Here is a 16,189-nt window from a genome sequence, read left to right as displayed (position 1 = left end):
GTTTCTAACCTAATGAAAATGTACTTACTTGGCATTTGCCTTTTAAACATTTGAAGAGCGTTATATAAGACGTCACCAGCGTCGGGTGACCTTTGCATAAAGTCATCTCGAATCAGCAAGCAAAGAGCTCGGCCTGTAAATAATTAAAACAAATTTTTGTCACATGCGAATTTACCATCAGAGTTAAACATTATATATATATATATATATGAAAGTGACCTTGGGTGTGCGTAGCCTCTATCAAACTCCTCTCTGCATATTTAGGCTACAGAGTTAAAATTAAATATATAGGGCATTTGGAACTGCAGCACATTTGCGATTTGGTTTTAGCTGGCATAAATTGCTGCTAAGGGATCAAAATTGAACAAAAGCATTGAACTTGACCTGGCGTAAGTCGACTATACCTGTATTTTTTATGCGCACGAGCCGATTAAAAGTTAGAGATTAAGCAACGTTATATTTTGCAATTTTTGTGTAATAAGGATTTAGATTAAGGCTGGAAAGATATGTTTCAGTTTCGATTCTAGCTGATGGCACAATATATTTGTTATAGTTTTGAAATCACTGCTATATATTAGGCAAAACATAATAATTGATGGATAATTGGTTCTATTATAATACGAAATCTGCATGAATTAAAATATAATATTAAAGCATATTTTACGATCGGACAACGCCGGGTGGTCTGCTAGTATATATGAGACTTATTTGCCTATTTGTTGGTCACTTTGATCACGTGATGAAATAATATTTCTTTGGAAATTCACTTTCTTACCATTCATGTTAAATGTTTCTGGGGATATGCAATTGATAGAGAATTCTTCAGTACACCATGCCAGCCAAGCACCGACTTCTTCCTTACTCCACTGGTGAGGCGGTTTGGCTGTTATAAAAAAATACGAAATAGAAAATTAAGCATTTTACTTATACGCACTGTTTAATATTAACAATCGACAAAGATAGTTTTCTTTTTGCATACACCTACCTAAAAATATCCTCTCTACCACCAAATTAGGTAAAATTAAGTTGTAAAGAAAACACTTCATTACTTATTTAAGACAGCATAATCCATTCATGTTAGTGTATATTTGCATAAATATTTTCTCACACACAAACTCACACAAATAGATGTCAGCCATTCAGCGATGCGTTCTACACATTGGCGTTTATTCTGCATGTTTTATTCCCTAATCTTAACCTAAACTATACTGATATGCCTAGAAAGAACTAGCAAACGTAGATCAAGAACTTCTACGCATGAATGGCGGGGCTACTCTTTGTAAAACTTATTCTTCTATTTGTGGCCGAGCTTATTAGAAAAAACAAACATAAAAATATCAAAGCAACTCATTTTTGTTTAAATTCAAAAAATGCTTAGAATTTTAAAAATAACTTCTGCAGTGTGACTATCAATTTGTAAGGTTTTATTTTTCATGGGTTATTCTCAGAATAGCAGAATTACATTTACGAACAGTAAAATACCATTACAGCCACTAATGCAACTACTCACCCAATATTAGCTTTCTTTCACGCATGAACATACCTAACTCCATTTTATTATTTATGTTCTGTATTATAATAAATATATTCCGTTAAATATAGATATTTTACTAATTATTTTACTTCTTCTAGATTTATGTTGGAACGGTTCAATGAAAGCAGACGGCTTTTTAGGAATAATCAATTTCATTTTGAAAATTAAGGTTATATGCTGCATTTATTTGCTATCGCGTCTGCTTGATAATAACATCCGTTGCCATGGAGACGCTAACTGCTTTATATTTTATTATCGGCTATTGAACATGTATTATTAATTTTTAAAATGGACGTTTCCGTCTCGAGTCTACAATTGGATAAATTATTTCTTGAAATAAATATCATACTTAATAATAGCGGCAGTAATCACAGAAGACCTTTCCTCCACGCAGTATTACCACCTTTCACATAATGTTGCGGGTTTATCACATTTCGCAAGAATCGTTCTGATCGGCGAGGGAAAGCGACGGGTTCCAGTATGACATTTTGAGACGAAGTCGACATTTATACTATAAATTGACTTTTAAAAGATCTGATACGACAGAACTTTTATGTTATTTTATTTCGAATTTACAAAAACGTTTACAGGTAACAATAGGGTCATACTCTCAAAAATTACCACATCCTTCTAAAGGGCTGATGAGTTTCTTACCCGTTATTTGTGGCACTCATCTGAAAAAGTGTACACACACAATAGATCAGTGCATTTTCAAGCGAAATTGACCTTTACCAGTCTCAATACATAGACTTTGAGCGATTCCCTTACGCCAACGGTTCCGTTTCCATCTCTTTTTTCGTACATTCTATTCGACTTACAGTTAGGGATAGGTGTGTATTTTGTTTTCATTCACATCAAATATTACCTTCCCTGCAGTGTTTGTGTATAAAACACAATGAATTACACTTCTAAAAATTCTTCACCTCCACATAAGTACGTCGGTGAAAGGATATTTTTCGTAGTTATAAAATAAAATATAACTAGCTTATATCTTACAGAATTCTCCAATTATTAATATAGAAAAATAGAATAAAATACTTATAAGACGTTAATAGGTTGGGAAAAATACTTAGTAGGCATGTCGATTTTTCTGGGCAAAACCCAAGACCAGTTTTTCATAGTTAAAATATATAAAGTCAAACAGTGATAAACTCATATTTAGTAAAATTACCAACAATATTTTTGTTTGGAGAAAATTAAATGCTTACATCAATGCAATCATGTTTTAACTCCTAAACTATTCGACCGATTATTATGAATTTTAGAAGACAACTTGTGGACATAAGATGTCATGATGCGGGATGTATTAACTTTCCAAACGGATAAAATTAATTCCCCGAACCGAGCAGTTTTACACAATTTCTTATGTTCCTAACGAAAACTAAAATAAAATATAATGATATTAAACATTATGTTTAGAATTCTCATTCCCATTTCGATCACAATCCATTCCATCATTTCATTCTAAAAATGTCTACAATGTAAGGTTTAAACTAAATGGGTATTCAGAGAAAAATGAAATTGTGATGATCTTGTTTAATTGCTATGTAATGACTATGGAACAAATTCAATGTGTAAATGGAAAGTTGTGGCCATATTATGTCCCCTAAAAACCGTTTAAAATACCCCCAAAGAAAATTAGATTTGATGTGTATATATATATATATATATATATATATATATATATATATATATATATATATATATATATATTAATTGATATCTAATGCTGATTAGCATTTCATGAAAATCGGAGATAGTTGAATTTTCAAGAAAAGCTTCTATATCCTCTTTGCACCCTAAACTAAATTTTACTAAATATAGCTAACATTACACAACCTTACTTCATACAATTGCTAAAATTCATAATCAGTTAAATATTTTAGATGTTTATCTTATGCATAGAAAGATATAAACGTGTATACATTCTCCCTCTCTCTTTCCCATATATATATATATATATATATATATATATATATATATATATATATATATATATATATATAATTTATCAATATATTTATAAAACAGTCATCTGCAGACACGTAAATAAGTAACACTGAGACACAATTCTTTACTTTTGAATGCTGTCTAGATTTTTATATCTGATTCAGGGTAGTTTTGCACTGCTGAATCAGGAAATGGTACCCGTTCCTCTCCTAAGGTCCAACTTGATTTTAAAAACAAATTTAGATCTTGTGACAAAATCGATTACATTTTTGTGGCATTATCAGCTAATTTTTGTCAACACATATCACCCTAAATATGTTTTTAGAGACAAAATGCTCTACTAACAACATATATTGATTACCTTATAAAAATCTCGATTATTGTCAATTGAATGGTGTGCAGCGATAAAGGTAAGTATACGATTTCAATAGTTGCCCTTAAATTTCCATAATTTTTACAGAATTTTTAATGCATACGTGTTTTATATAAAACTAGCCTGGGTGCCCGGCGTTTCCAGGGTGTTTGGAGGTGTGTTGAGCAAAAACAAAAATGTTAGTAGGCAGGCTCAAACCCGTATCGCGAAGGAGAAAAAAAAAACGTGACAAAAATGTGACGTATTTACCGTTGTGTCCATCGCGAAACTGGAAGTAGCGAAGCTTTAAATTAAAGCTAGTCAATCGAAAAGAGGGGATGACTTTCGAAAATATCAGCGAAAAAATCGACCCCTCTTTGTAGAAAAGTGCCCAGTTGAGGATGAATGAATTAATGTTTTTAGCCAATTTTTCGATATTTATCGCCCGAAGGATCGAGCTTCAAAACGATACCAATCTTCTGAAAATCCGTCATCTCTGTCAAAAGTTTTAGGCAGACATACAAACATACATACATATATACATACATAAAGGTGAGATTTACATAATAGATAAAAGAAATTAACAATTTTAAACATCATTCATAAATATTAACTGTGACCTTTTATCCGTTAAAAACGAGGCATACGAAATATTCAGCATTAGTTCAGAGCGAGTTACTTTTGCTTAAAAATATAAATTTTAATATTTTTTTTGCAATAAAATAATATATAAATAGATCTATTGTAGTTACTTACTCTCTCATACAAATACTAAGAAGCGTATTTTTTCCACGAATTTCACAAATATTTTTCTTCGTACTAGCTATAAAAGTAAATATAGAGATTAAGATACCCAGGTATTGTACTATCACTGCTCAAGTAACTGGTATAAAGTAGTTTATTAGTTTCACCAACTCTCACCAAATTTGGTCAAGGTATCTCTCATGGTCTGATTTCAATTTTTAATATCTAAATCAAAGGTAAAAGTCTAGGTAACGGAAAAAGCAAAGGTCAAACTTTTTAGCTATAACTCATTAAGAAGAAAAAAATTAAATAAAATGGTGAGCTACATCAGGGCTTGAACAGGGATCGTTCAATCCGTAGTTTACCACTAAGCTATAATTCAAGACTAAAATTGTTCTATAATTTTTAAGAAAAAATGATTTGCTGAGAATTGAATATCCCTTGATTTACTGAGAAGCATCTCTCTTTGCCGGTGTAACTGAAAAATATTCCCACGTAAAAATTATTTTTATAAGAAAGACTATTTTAAGATGGGATTTTTTCGATTTTCGATACGTATCGGATGAATTTCTGTACAAAGCATATCTAAGAACACTGCCAGAAATATAAATTAGCTTTGTACAAAATTTGCAAAAGATAGGCTCAGCCGCTTCGGAACCTATGAGAAAGGAACTTACATACACAAAATAATTTTTATACAATAGTATATATATATACACACATTCACCGAAGATTATGGTCCTGCCTAAGTACACACAGAGAGAGAGAGAGAGAGAGAGAGAGAGAGAGAGAGAGAGAGAGAGAGAGAGAGAGAGAGAGAGAGAGAGATGTGTGTGTTTAGATTATAGATGTATACACATAATACTCACTGAGGTTAGCCGGCAATACTGGTTGCGGGGAGTGGATGACAGTCGGGCTGTGTGGGAGGGGACTAAAGATTTGCTGTGTAAATAACTGCATGACGTTCTCGTTTACCATTGGCTGGAATAAAAAAAATATTTAAAATCTTATACAAATAACAAAACTGAATTGCAAAGCGCTTTCCTACCCGATTCGTTCAATTTTTTTTCTTACCAGAATTCAAATTCGTGTCTACCCTTGATTTATGTCAAGTTTTTGAATTTCCGGTATTTTTAAAAATATTTTTGAGGCAATTCTTTTCGTATTTTCACTTTTTATTCCATCAACTTATGTTTAACTGCATATATTTTCCTGCCTCTAATGATTTGTTTTATTCCAAAATCGGCTATATCCGCAATGAAACACGCGTAAGATTCGGATGGAAAAACCTTAATGTGGGTTAAATTTAAAAGTAAATCTAAATCTGTTTTATTCACAAATTTATAAAGCTGATATTCGGCGGACCACGAAGTTTCGTGAGATTTTTGCTGTTTTGGCAGGCCGAGAGAAGGCTCAAATAGAGGCGATAGAAAGACGCTAGTTAAAGCTAAATCAGTTTACTATTATCTCCGATGTGGTGAAGACTAAACCTGTTAAGGCAGTCTCGTGCTCGTGTAGTGGGGCCTATTGTTTCATTCGCCGCAATGGCGTTCAGTTGAAATATAAATCTGTTGAGAACACCGGCATATTTTGATCGTTTGGCGTCGTTTACTAGCACGCCTACATGCCCAGTGTTTGTCGTCGATTCCATTATTGATGAAGACACAAAAATGTCTATACAAGTCACATCCCATATTATCGACTTGTTGTTTGCAAACGGAAACAGACCATCAGACCGTTTGCTCTCTCCTCTCTCAAAGCCAACAGAAGCTACCGATGTACTGGGCCTGTCACACGATATGGTTGAGAGCGGAATGTCTAGGAAATTTGTCGGCACCTTTGCTACATGAAGGTGTGGAGTCCATACAAGTCGACGGGCTGATCTTGGGAGTTCTTCAACACTCTTGAACCTGCATGCAGGGCGACGGCAGATCTGGGGCAATCGTCATCCGACAGCTATTAAATAAAACAACGTAACTGTTCATTTTTATTATCAAAAAATCTTTATTCCAAATGCGCAATACTAATAAGTAGGTTTTAATTCCAAATATTTACCACTACTACAACTAGGTAAAAGAAGAGAAAAAAAAGGAATAACAACACTATTATTATTGCTAATCACTTGAACACAATTCTGTTTTAAAAGACATTTTCTGTTCTTACACGTCATAGATGAAGTAAATATAAACAACTTATAATGACCTTGAATATAAAATATATTTTAAATTCATTTATTATATATCTATCTATATATCTATAAAAGTGTAAATGTGTGTGTGTATGTTTGAGGACATTTCTTAACCTATATACTGAACGAAGTTTAAATATACAGACTTGGAATTTGGTATGTACGGTATTCAGACAGAAGGGAAAATTTTCATCGGTTTAAATCCGGAAAAAGGGCTGCTAAGGGGTCAAAATTTAAAAATTAATACGTGGGGATAATCGGATTTTTATCTGTTTGTCAACTGTTTCACGAATGCAATCTATCCGGCGAAACAGTGCTCACGTTGAATGTCTCTCAATAAAGGATAACCCAGGCACCGCTTGTCCAAGACAATAAAAGTAAATGCGTTTATACTTAAAAGCAATTAAATTAAAATCATAAACTTTGCAATTGTTAAAACACAGCTTAGAAGCGACTACAAATAAAAGCAAAGATTAATTTCCTATGAATATCTTCTATAAAACAAAGAATTCGTTCAGGTCTCTAAGTAAATAATCGTCTTTTTGCCACGCTTGAATAATTTCTTATAACACTAACGGTTCAGTTCGACTTTTTGAATGATCATTTATCGAAAGGTCAAATTGAATGCTGCATTAGACAAGACGGTTAGGGCTGGATCAATGGTTGGCCAACGACATTCATAATGGCGTCAAAAAGGTCACAGTGCATGGCACTATAATGTCTGTTCATTTTGGTTCTGAATAAAAATGTTATCTGGTCCAAGCCAAACAAAAGCATTAATTCGTCAGATGGTAGTCCTAATGGCTATTTATATATGGTGATTTTGTGTATTCATTCTTTTGCAGACTATTATTCTCATCTTCATAATTGTTATTGTTTTACCACGTTTCAGCAAACTCATCCTCTGGCCTTCTTCAAGTAATTAGCTGAGACGGGATAGGAATGCTGAGTCTTATAACTGTATCCGAGGTAATTATTGCTATCCATAGTTGTCTCACCATATTTTGACCAACTAATCCTCTAGCTCGCTTGGGTACAATTGAAGCGCTATCTTCAGACAATGCTCACCTGAAATCGTAGAGATTCAACGCCTCTATTTAATGCGCCATGGGGACCAGAAAGACGATAAAATTTGGATTTTATGGTCTTATAAATCTATGTTTTTTTGTTATTTTTTTTGTATTCCATTGTCGGTAGGAGTTGGCCGAAACATGGTGAAACAATAACAACTATAGAGATGAAGATAACAGTCGACAAAAGAACGAATACACAAATTATCTCATCTCAAAAGGATTCAAAAATAAAAAAATAGAAAATAAATCTCGAAACTATGCAACCAATACAGAGACGAATGTTTTTAAACTTAAAAACACATTTAATTACAAGAATATGTTAATCACAAAACCGTAGCTAATAACAAAAACACAGCTTTATATTAAATAACTATTTAACCATTTTTGAAAATTATGCGTAATATATAATGGACAGTCGCCGGCAAATCTTATGGTAGGCTAAGATATATCGATTATTATACGATCCATGTATCTCAAAGTGCAAAAATTCAAATAATCTACTAAATTATAGGATCAATTTGGACTAAGAGAAGGATACATTGGAACTACTTTGGGATGACACTTGTTGACCTCCACTTGTGCACATGCGATTCTGTAAATTAACATAAGTTGTTCGATTTGAAAGATTTATTTCTTTTTAGTTTAGGGGAGTTTTTTTTTAATTACAAAACTTTTGAATAAAGCCATTTAAACTAAACTTTTGAATAAAACCATTTAAACAAAACGAGGGATAATTATTTGACATTTTGATAGTTATACTATTTTTGGTTGGTTGGTTGTTTTACGGCATATCAACCCTTTTCAGGTTATTTAATGCCGAATCCAGTGATTTTGAAGACATATTTTTGATAGAATATATTTGTTTTTTTTTTCAAGTCGGTTTCTATTTAACCCATAGTTGGGACTCTAACAGGTACTACCACTCTGGGTCATTATATATATATATATATATATATATATATATATATATATATATATATATGTGTGTGTGTGTGTGTGTGTGTGTTCGAGCAACAAACTAGAAATCTTAAAGTGTAAAGATGTAAAACATCTACTTAATGATAGAACTGAAATAGCCACTAACTGTAAACAGAATAACTAATAACTTTAAAATATCCAACGCAGTAAACATAAAAAGAACAAAATTAATGAAGAAATAAAATTAATAAATGCGCCATTAAGCTTTTGTATAACTTAAATCAGACAACAAAATGTCGCACTGTCGTTCATTTCAGCTGACACATCGAAGTACAACTTTTAATTATTTCGGGTATATTTATCAAAATTGAATGCGTTGCTCTATAACCACTTTAATTTATCGATTACAGAGAAACACTGTTATCAACTCATAACGGAAAGGTGTCGTCATCGTAACCACATAGTGTCATCTTTACAAGTGAAGTTTAACAACCATATGTTACCAAATAATGCTGTTATTTTCATGTTCTTATATGCGTACAAAATGAGCATTGAACATGAAGTTTTGTGTGAGATTAATATTTCTGTTATATAAACTAGTTATCTTTTTCTTATATCCAATTATTTTGCTCATAATTCGTATATGTGCTAACACTTTTACGCCTTCATCAGTATCGAAACCGGCAACAACTCTTCGACATGTAACAACGTCAACAAGAAGGTGACGGTGGCTAAGTGATTAACGACACTGTGTGACGATCGGGGTATGCCAGTTTGTTCAAGAGAAATATTTTCACTTACGGATGTTGGCTTCACATGATTTCTCCCGTAAGAATTCGGTGCTAATGCCAACAATAATCATCTGATACATACGAAATGAATGATGAACAACAAGCAGCTTAAGCAGAAAACCACAAATGATCAAAATACGTCCGTCTTAACAGATTTGTGTTCCAACCAAGAGCAGTAGAGCCGAGTTTGGGTAATTGACTTCGTCAAGCGGGATTTTCTCAACAACCTTAGTCAATTAATGAAACATCGTACAGGGGACATTCGGGAATTAACTTGTCTTTACGAACGCTTCTTCGTCACTTTTGGAAGAAACTCCTCAAGTCCGTTCTTGGCCTGCTAAGCCAGCAGGGTATTCCATTAAACATCCTGGCGTTTGGAATATAGATGTAGTGGTTGGATAAGATTTCCATGAACTTTTAAATTGAACTCTTATTTTGTCAAATGTTGAACTATGTATTAATGAATAAAACTTAGCCAATATTGTTATGCCATACATCGTTTTTGTTAATTCATTAAGTGTTCTTAAATGTCTATAATTTGAATGAATTGAATCTAGTGGGATATGTCCTTTTCTTCTTCCTACTATCTATTTTTATCTATTTTTCACAGCAGACACATAACTCCATCGGTATTTTCATGGCATGTGCTTGACTGAAATCTATAAATCTATGCCCCCCTCCTCATGATTGACTGAAATCTATAAATCTATGCCCCCCTCCTCATGATTGACTGAAATCTATAAATCTATGCCCCCCCTCCTCATGAAACATTTACAACAAACATTAGTCAGCTATAACTAATGCCAACAATTTCCTTTATTCTCTATCTGTACATAAAACTACACGAAAATTTCATTGCTAGAACCACTCGTCTGTGCAACACAATAACACAATATCACGAGGCTGCTTCTCAGCTTACTATAACATACTCGTTTTCCAGCCTAACGTAAACAATTCTTGTTGAGTCACCCTTTCCACTAATTAAATTTTGCCGAATTTCTGCAGCTACCAATCATCACGGTATTGCCACCAGCCATCTGATACAAATTAATACTTATCCTCGAGTGGACTTTAGACTTTGATAAACGATTAAAAATAAAGGCACCTATTTCTGAGATTTCGCTTTCATGTTTTTAAAACTAAATTTATCCATTAAAAAGGAGTCGTCCTAAAACATGCAAATAACTTTTTCTCTAGTCGAATTCGGCGCTTGGATTTTCTGGATGCATGCGTTTCCGGTTGAAAATGATTGATAATGGCGTTGAGTCGTGTATTCCTACGTAAACAGTTTGTTGAAATCTACAATCTGCTTTACGTTGTTCCCAGTTCACCCTATGTCTGAAATGACCCGATTTACAGCACTAATTTTACTGATAATTTTTATTTAAAAGATAACAAAAGATCCTCCTCGTATAACGTAGCGAGGAAAAGATTAAAATATGCGATTGAGTGACTATTATCTTATATACAAAAAAAAAAAAAAAAAGAAAAGAAAAAGAGAATGAGTATTTTTATTCATTTTTTTACGACTATGAAATACACGGAATTAAACTATTGATATCAAAGTGACGATTCCTTATTTAGAGTCTATACACGGAAATGGTGGACCCTTATCCCGTTTGGTTTGAAACCAATAATTTCAATAGCCTTACTTAAAAGCTTTCAGTTAAAGTTTTACAACATAGCTAAATCAGCGCGTGCCCCTCGCCAGGCTACCCGCAATATTTTCTAACGCAAACATTCTTCACAAAGCTGCTGTATGTGAGAGCATTAGAACGATCCCAATCTAAGTTACCAGTGGTGACGTCTATTCATAAAGTTTCTCAGATAGCAACCTAGTGATACATTTACTTGCTCTAGAAGGCTCTTTACAGGTGTCGAGGTCGCAAAACCGAGGCAGTGCTTTTAGAAAACACAACCGAGAAATGAAATCTGCTAACTTGAATTCCCCTAGAGAAGAAATTAAAATCTTGACAACCATAATTTCGGAAACTATTTTGGCTGGCTAGGAATGGCAGCCATTTAAAAATGGATCTCAACTCTGTATACATTCATCCAGAGTTACTTATGTTTGCTTAGAACAAAATGTTATATAAAAGCAATAAAAATAAACAAAAAAATAGATTGGTTAAAAAAGGAGAAAAGCAAAACAAAATATAAATAAATAATCTCTATAAATGCATTAATTTATTTATTGCGGACTATCATTCTCATCTTTATTAGTTGTTGTTTCACGACGTTTCTGCCAACTATTCCTCTGGCCTTCGTCAGGTGGTAACTGCGACGGATAGGAACTTCGAATCTCCCAACTGCATGCCAAGCAATCACTGTAATACGTAGTTGTTGTCGTCTCACCACGTTTTTTTTTTTGGGGGGGGGGCAAGTAAGCCTCTGGCCGGCTTTGAGTAGGATTGAAACCGCTATCTTCAGACAACCATCATCTAGAACCGTAGAGATTCGACGTCTCTATCAACTGTGCTATGGGCCCACAAAGGTCAGAGGAATAGTTGGCCGAAACGTCGTGAAACGACAACTAATAGAGATGAGAATAATAGTCCGCAATAAATAAATTAATATAAATAATACTCATCTGAATAATGAATTCCAATTAAAATAATCTCTATAAATGCAGTTCTACTGGTTGATGCATTCGCCCCAAGATAAGTGCTTAATAAGAGCCAGATGCAACGTTTGATGTGTGCGAGATATCAGACGACCAAACACTTCAAAGCAATTAAAAAAACAATTTTATTCTGAAATTAAATATATAAAAGAAAAGATATGGAGCAAGTATGAAACTATCGACTCCCCACCCCCAAGTGTAAAGAAGTAATAAAAAAAGAGGAAATAAATCAGAGAACAATGGATAGAAAGTTGTTTTAGTTGTCGATTTCTTGTTTGCAAGATAACAAAAATCTTTTACATTACAACAAGAAATTATTTTGTTTCTTATCGAATATCCATTGGCATTAATTATCGATTGGCTGCCACACTTTTCTTTTTTTTCTTTCTCTATAAGCAAATAAAAATGCTACATGAATACTGCATGATATCAGAAAATAGTCAAAGGTGACATCTTTACCTACAACCAGGATATATCACAAAGAATTCTCTATCTTGTGGTTGGTCAACCAGGAATTACGTTCAAATCCAGATATCAGTTGAACTTCATTTCAGATTAGGCGTGATGCAGCAACTATTTTAAAACGGGAAGATATATTAATTACATCGTTTCTATTCGGGTTATTGTCCTCATTAACGCTGGCATTTCTATTTCAGCTACTTTTTGACTGATGTACGTTTTGAGGTTCTTATTGTCTATTGTTCATTTTTCAACCAATCCACGACCTCAACGCTGCTTCCGTGGTCTTCTTCTCTTCTAACCGTGTCATCGTCCCTCACACTGGCGGTTGCTGAGGGGGTGCGGAGTGGTTCACAAGTATATGAAAAACAAACAATGCAAGAAAAATACAGAAACAAATGCAGACACCTTCCGTATATATCCGTTAGGTTTTCGGTGCGCGTTGGACACCATCGCGTGTAACGATTCTCTACCAATTCTATGTAACAAATATGGATTTTCTTTTCAGATGTTTTTATGAACCTAACCAATAATGGTTGCTAGGTGGAATAAGAATTCCAGTCTTTAGATTTTGTAAAAAATTAATCCCCATTAAAACTTATTTGAAAGTTATGTTAACTTATCAATTTTTCTAAACATACAAACAGACAAACATTTTCTTTTGTATACGCTGTAGCTGTACAGGCCGATGACGTATAGTTAACAAAAATGTACTAACAAAAGTATGTTTCAGAAACACACGCCACGATTCTTCCACGAATCGCTATCCAATAATGCGTTAAATATGACTGCATTTTTAGTTTCTGGGTAAGCCCATTTATTCCGGAAGTATATCAGCTTACTCCAAAATAATATATAGAGAAGATAGAAGATAAAATATATTTTCCTGTAAACAATAAGATATTTATATAAAACACATCAAAATTATTTTATATCAAGCGATCACAAGCAATTCTCATTTTTTATATTTTATAATCGGTTGCTTTTAATTTAGAGTCTTAATCTAACGCACTATGTATGTGTATAGACAAACGTCATTGAACAGAATGTTTTTGTTTGACATGTATAATAACATACATACATACCTACACACACACACACACACACACACACACACACACACACACATATAGTAAGTTATAAAAATATATATGGCAATTAAGCTACACAGAATATTCCGCGTTTCGTCCACGCTGGGATTCGTCAGGCATTTCGTATATTAATTTATGTGATTAAATGAAGTAGTCGTGCATATATATAATTATTATAGTAAAAAAATAATTATATATATATATATATATATATATATATATATATATATATATATATATATATATATATAGTTAACCATAAACACGCGTGTCATCGTCTATAAAAATCATTATTGTCACAAGGCACGCACACACACATATATATTAATGATGGGACACACATACATATATATATATATTAATGATGGGACGATTTTTATATTTTTTCCGATTCCGATACAATTACCGATTTCGATTCTTTATAACTCTCTAAATATATTACTATAAAGTTGTTATTTCTCTTGATAACCGTAAAACATGTATTAAATATGCAGATAATTTCTCAAACGTAATAAACACATTTGTAGAGGGGGGGTAATCTACAGATTTTAGTTTAACTAGTAGTTTAAAATTAATGAATATTTATTATTTCATTATTACTACCAGCACTGGAAGATTTTCTTTTAAACAAAATCAAATAAAAATATAATTCAAGTAATCGTTTTTTCGCATCGGAAAATAGATACAAATTTTTCAGATTCCGATTCCATCAAAAGTCCCGATGTTTCCGATTCCTCATTCCGAATAATCGTCCTAACACTAATATATGCATATATAGCAAATCAAAATGAGAAATAGATATTATAAAATCAGAAAATATACAGCAATACATAGTTACATTCAAAGATATAAACAAACTGATAGATAGATAGATAGAGAGAGAGAGAGAGAGAGAGAGGGAGAGAGAGGGAGAGAGAGAAGGCTGTCTGAGCATCAATAAGAAATATAAAACGCGAAAGTGCATGCCGACCTTTGTCGACATAAAAGTCTTGACGCAAGTAAAGTGTCTACAATAAATCAACCGCTAACACGATTTGCGTCCAAATCCAATATGGCCGCCACCCATGAAAGGCAGGCGCATTTAACAAGTTAACCCTTTTGCACTTCGCCTAATCACTGGGAAGTCTGACCTATCACTTATATTCGCTGACTCGAATGGTCACCGAGTACGTAGGGTCCGTTAACCTAAATTCGCTTTGCAGATTCGTGCTAGATGCAAACGACTGCCATAAGTAAAGGCGATGTGTTGTACAGTGCACATCCCGGCCGAAACAAAGGAGGAGAGAAACTGAAATGCACGTGCAACAAATATGCAATAAATATGCACACCTGCAAGCCAGAAGGAAAATTATACTACCCCCCCAACTAATGTTGTATTTATCCCCCCACACACACGACTGAAAGATTAGATAATTAGTGGTGGGAAAGTGGGATTGAAGAGCCAGCGACTACGAGAGGAAGCACTCTGGCCTGCAAAATATTCCAGGGCAGCCTCGTCGGCATTTTCCGGTAGGAAGGCAAAAGGCGATTAGCAATAAACTACCTCCTTCGCAAAGGAAGAAGGTAAAGCCTGGGATAGTTGACCTCCTAGAACTGCACAGGAACAGCAACATATCGCAATTAACAGGTACAAGATAATTTCAGAAATCGCATAGTTGTTAATTTTGGTGTTCATAGCAATCATACCACGGCTGGATTACTGTGTATTATTCCGAGATGGAATAAAAGTGAAGTATCTCAATTCTCTCAAACCAGTTAAGGTAAAAATTGAGTGAAGGGGTCATGTGCTCACTTTTTTTTTTTTAAATTAAAATATGAAAAATACTTTTAGGTAATAGAATCCTTCAAACTGGCCCGAGCTTCCATTTTATTTTTACCTTGCTATCATCTCATTTTCTTATTTTAAAAAGACACAATTCACTCTACAATTCCATCCTCATTTAATTTTTTTCCACTTATGTAACACTCCCATTTAGAGGTCGACACGCTTTTCTCGGTTCTGAACAAACCGGAAAACCATGTGAGATCTATATTAGGAAGGGTGGGAGGATCTTACTAATTAGCTTTTTCGTTGTTTTACTCATTTTATTCTAATGAGATTTTCCCTACTAATATTATATATATATATATATATATATATATATATATATATATATATATATATACACACATTATACATATTATAAATATACATATATATATAATACATATATACACACACATATATATACATATATACATATATATATTAAACATATACAAATAAATATAATATATATATTATACATATATATATATACAATATACATATATACATATATATATACATTATAAATGTATACATATATATACATATATACATATATATACATTATACATATATACATATATACATATATATACATTATACATATATACATATATACACATTATACATATATACATATATATACATTATACATATAT

General features: G+C 33.0%; 1 protein-coding gene across 3 annotated transcripts in view; it reads right to left on the bottom strand.

Moving 5' to 3' along the window:
- Positions 1–16,189, bottom strand: part of LOC145266489 (transcription factor ETV7-like) — an 88,164-nt gene that overhangs the window by 21,969 nt on the left and 50,006 nt on the right. For all 3 annotated transcript variants that reach the window (XM_080122211.1, XM_080122212.1, XM_080122213.1), the window contains exons 2-4: positions 5,450–5,561; positions 776–883; positions 29–133 (exon numbers count right to left, since the gene is read on the bottom strand). In XM_080122211.1, coding sequence (XP_079978337.1) covers positions 29–133; positions 776–883; positions 5,450–5,561 — 325 coding nt within the window. The remainder of the gene's footprint in view (positions 1–28; positions 134–775; positions 884–5,449; positions 5,562–16,189) is intronic.

Source organism: Euprymna scolopes, chromosome 41 (genome assembly GCF_053919585.1).
Source record: "Euprymna scolopes isolate OS-2025 chromosome 41, ASM5391958v1, whole genome shotgun sequence".
Classification (NCBI taxonomy): domain Eukaryota; kingdom Metazoa; phylum Mollusca; class Cephalopoda; order Sepiida; family Sepiolidae; genus Euprymna; species Euprymna scolopes.
This window is presented reverse-complemented; position numbering and strand designations above follow the sequence as displayed.